We start from the raw sequence: 2935 nt of genomic DNA on the forward strand, positions 1-2935 counted from the left end.
TATAGCTCTATAGAGTTGTTCTTGTTTTGTAGAGAATATAATATTTCAAAACTGAAACACACACTTTTAAAACATATTTCATAAACTTGAAATGACCTGAATTATTTCACTAAAGAATGGCAAGAGAACCTTGGGAAATTGTTCAGAGGTTCAAGTTCCTGCTGCACAAGGAGAAAGACCACAGTTCAGGTCTCTGGAATCTACAAAAAAGCATGGTAGGGATGCTATTGAATCCCAAAAAGCTGGCTGGCTATAGTCATCAAACCAGTACTTTTGGATTCAGTAAAAGGAAGGTGGAGATCCATATGGAAAGGCACTTCATGCCTGACCATGCAAGCATACATGTTCATATGTGCATACCACAGACATGTGATATATATATCACATGTTTGTTTATATATATATATATATATATATATATATATATATATATAAACAAAAAACAACAAAAATGACAAAGTCACTATATTAAAATAGCTTTCTAATAAACAGAAACTGCCTCAAAACACAAAATATAAAAACATGCACTCCTAAGAAATTCTAAGTCCTAAATTGCTTGTATATGTTCATCCTGCTCACTTCTTTCTTCTTTATCTTCAAACATTTAGTACCTTAATTTTCTTTGAGATTTATATTCACCCAGCAATATTTAGGAAGCATATAATAGGTAGCTAGACTTCTAGTTCCATTTACTTGGGTTACAGCATGAAGGGAAAACACAATCCCTGCTGTGACAAGGTTAGAGATCAGAACAGGCAGACAGAAAAATAATTCCTCATTTCATGTTCTACTCTAATATTCTAAGTAACATTTCTAAAGTAAATTTCTAATTCTGAATTTTAAACATATAAACTTAATGCAGACATTTGTAATAAATAAACAGCTAAAGAAAATCAGGAAATACCTCTCTTTTAAAGTGAGAGTTTATATGAAAATAAAAACATACTAATATTTGTTCCTTCGCATATCAGTAACATTCAAGGTCCCCTTTTCATCCACAGTTTCCTCAGAGCATGTTTCACTTCTGCATTTCTCAAGCTATAGATTAAAGGATTTAACATTGGTTCAAAGATTGTAGCACACAGAGCCATTGCATTATCTATAGGATAAGTGACCACAGGCCTCATGTACAAGATGATACAAGGTACAAAGAACAACACAACCACTGTGAAGTGAGAGCTACATGTGGAGAGAGCTTTCCGCCTTCCTTCAGAGCTGGAAGACTTTAGGGAACAGAGGATTACTCCATAGGAAGTGATGAGAATAAGGAAAATGGTCACACACATTACCCCACTGTTGAGAACAACTAAGAGATCTAGGATATGGGTGTCCATGCAGGCTAGTTGCAACAACAGGAACAAGTCACAGATCACATGATCAATGACATTGGGACCACAGAAAGGTATTTGGTACATAAAGAGCAGCTGGATGGTTGCGTGAGCAAATCCTCCCACCCAAGCACCTCCCACCATCAGCCAGCATACTCGAGGACTAACAATGGTCATGTAGTGTAGAGGTTTACAGATAGCCACATAGCGGTCATAGGCCATCACGATGAGAAGGATGATCTCTACCCCACCAAAAAAGTGTTCAGCAAAGAGCTGGGTCATGCAGCCTTCTAGGGAGATGGTAGTGTTCTCAGAAAGAGAGTCTACAATCAACTTGGGAGCAGTGACTGAAGAGTAGATGACATCCAAAAGGGACAAGGAAATGAGGAAAAAATACATGGGAGACCTCAGATTCAGACTCACTTTTACAGTTACAATGATCAGTAGGTTTCCCAAAAGTGTGGCCGCATATATGATAAGAAACAAAGCAGAGAATAGTATTCTCAGCTCTGGAATCTTGGTAATGCTCAAAAGAATGAATTCAGTGACATTGTTTGCATTCTCCATTTGATGTGAGCTGGTAAAAAACATGGAATTCTAAACTGGAGAATCTGTAATTTATTTAAAAAAAAAGAAAGAGTATTATTTTTAATTAGTAAATATTGTATGTAATAGACATTGCTGCGTGCTGTTTCTAATCTTCCTAATCTTGCTCTTTTTCAACTGACTATGCATACTATCATGTGTGATTTTATCACAAAGCCTAAATTTAAGCTACTAACAACAAAGTCTGAAGGCAGCTTTTGCCCAAATCCCACAACAGTACATCCTCTCCCAGGCATAACTCTAATTTTCGGTTATCATGCTTGATTCTGTGACAAGAATTCTTGCTTCATCATTCTTGTGCATACACAGTTCTAAAAAATGTACTATTAACACCTTTGTGGAAGTCTGATAGTAGTGTAATTGAGTCCACTGATGAAAGGTAACCTGTTTATCACAATCTGAGGCTTACATTTTTCTTTCCCTGTCTCACTCTCTTCAACCGCTTTATTTTCTGCTTTCCAAAATCAACTGTCTCCATACAGCTCTTCCCTAGGTATCTACTTTTGGAAAACTTGCAGACAGACTGTTGATCTTCATTTGTCACTAAATACACTCAAGAATTTAGAAAGTATAAAAGCTTATATATTTATATAGAACAATAAATATTATATAATAAACAATATTGTGTACACAAATTTATAAGAGTGTATCCTAAGGTCATATCTGAAGAATTTTTATTTCTTAAGGACTATAAGTATAAAGTCCAACTAAAAAGCTTCTTTCTAAACTGTCATTTTCTCTCACTTCCCCTCACTAGTGTTCTTTCTATTTTAGTGTTATGTATAATTCTATACTGTATTTTTTTTTTTACTTTTTCTTCCACTGCTTATATATCCCAGTAAAATATTTCAAATTACATAAACATTACAATGTGATTGCATTCAACTTTCTTTTAATGAATGATTATTTTTAATATGTATGTTCCCAAATACCTTTACTTGAAATACAATTTACATATTACACATGAAGGGGAAAACAAATCATTCCTAGGAACCCACATA

The 2935-nt window shown here is 34.7% G+C and overlaps 1 protein-coding gene across 1 annotated transcript; it reads right to left on the reverse strand.

The window, feature by feature from the left end:
* Nucleotides 1–977: 977 nt before the first annotated feature.
* Nucleotides 978–1895, reverse strand: LOC110290459 (olfactory receptor 4C6-like). Its single transcript, XM_021157006.1, has one exon. The coding sequence runs from the start codon at nt 1893–1895 to the stop codon at nt 978–980; it is 918 nt and encodes a 305-aa protein (XP_021012665.1).
* Between the last annotated feature and the right edge of the window lie 1040 nt (nt 1896–2935).

Source organism: Mus caroli, chromosome 2 (assembly GCF_900094665.2).
Source record: "Mus caroli chromosome 2, CAROLI_EIJ_v1.1, whole genome shotgun sequence".
Lineage (NCBI taxonomy): Eukaryota > Metazoa > Chordata > Mammalia > Rodentia > Muridae > Mus > Mus caroli.

Coding starts and splice junctions, on each gene's coding strand:
- LOC110290459 (XM_021157006.1), bottom strand. CDS start 1,895: ATGGAGAATGCAAACAATGTCACTGAATTCATTCTTTTGAGCATTACC.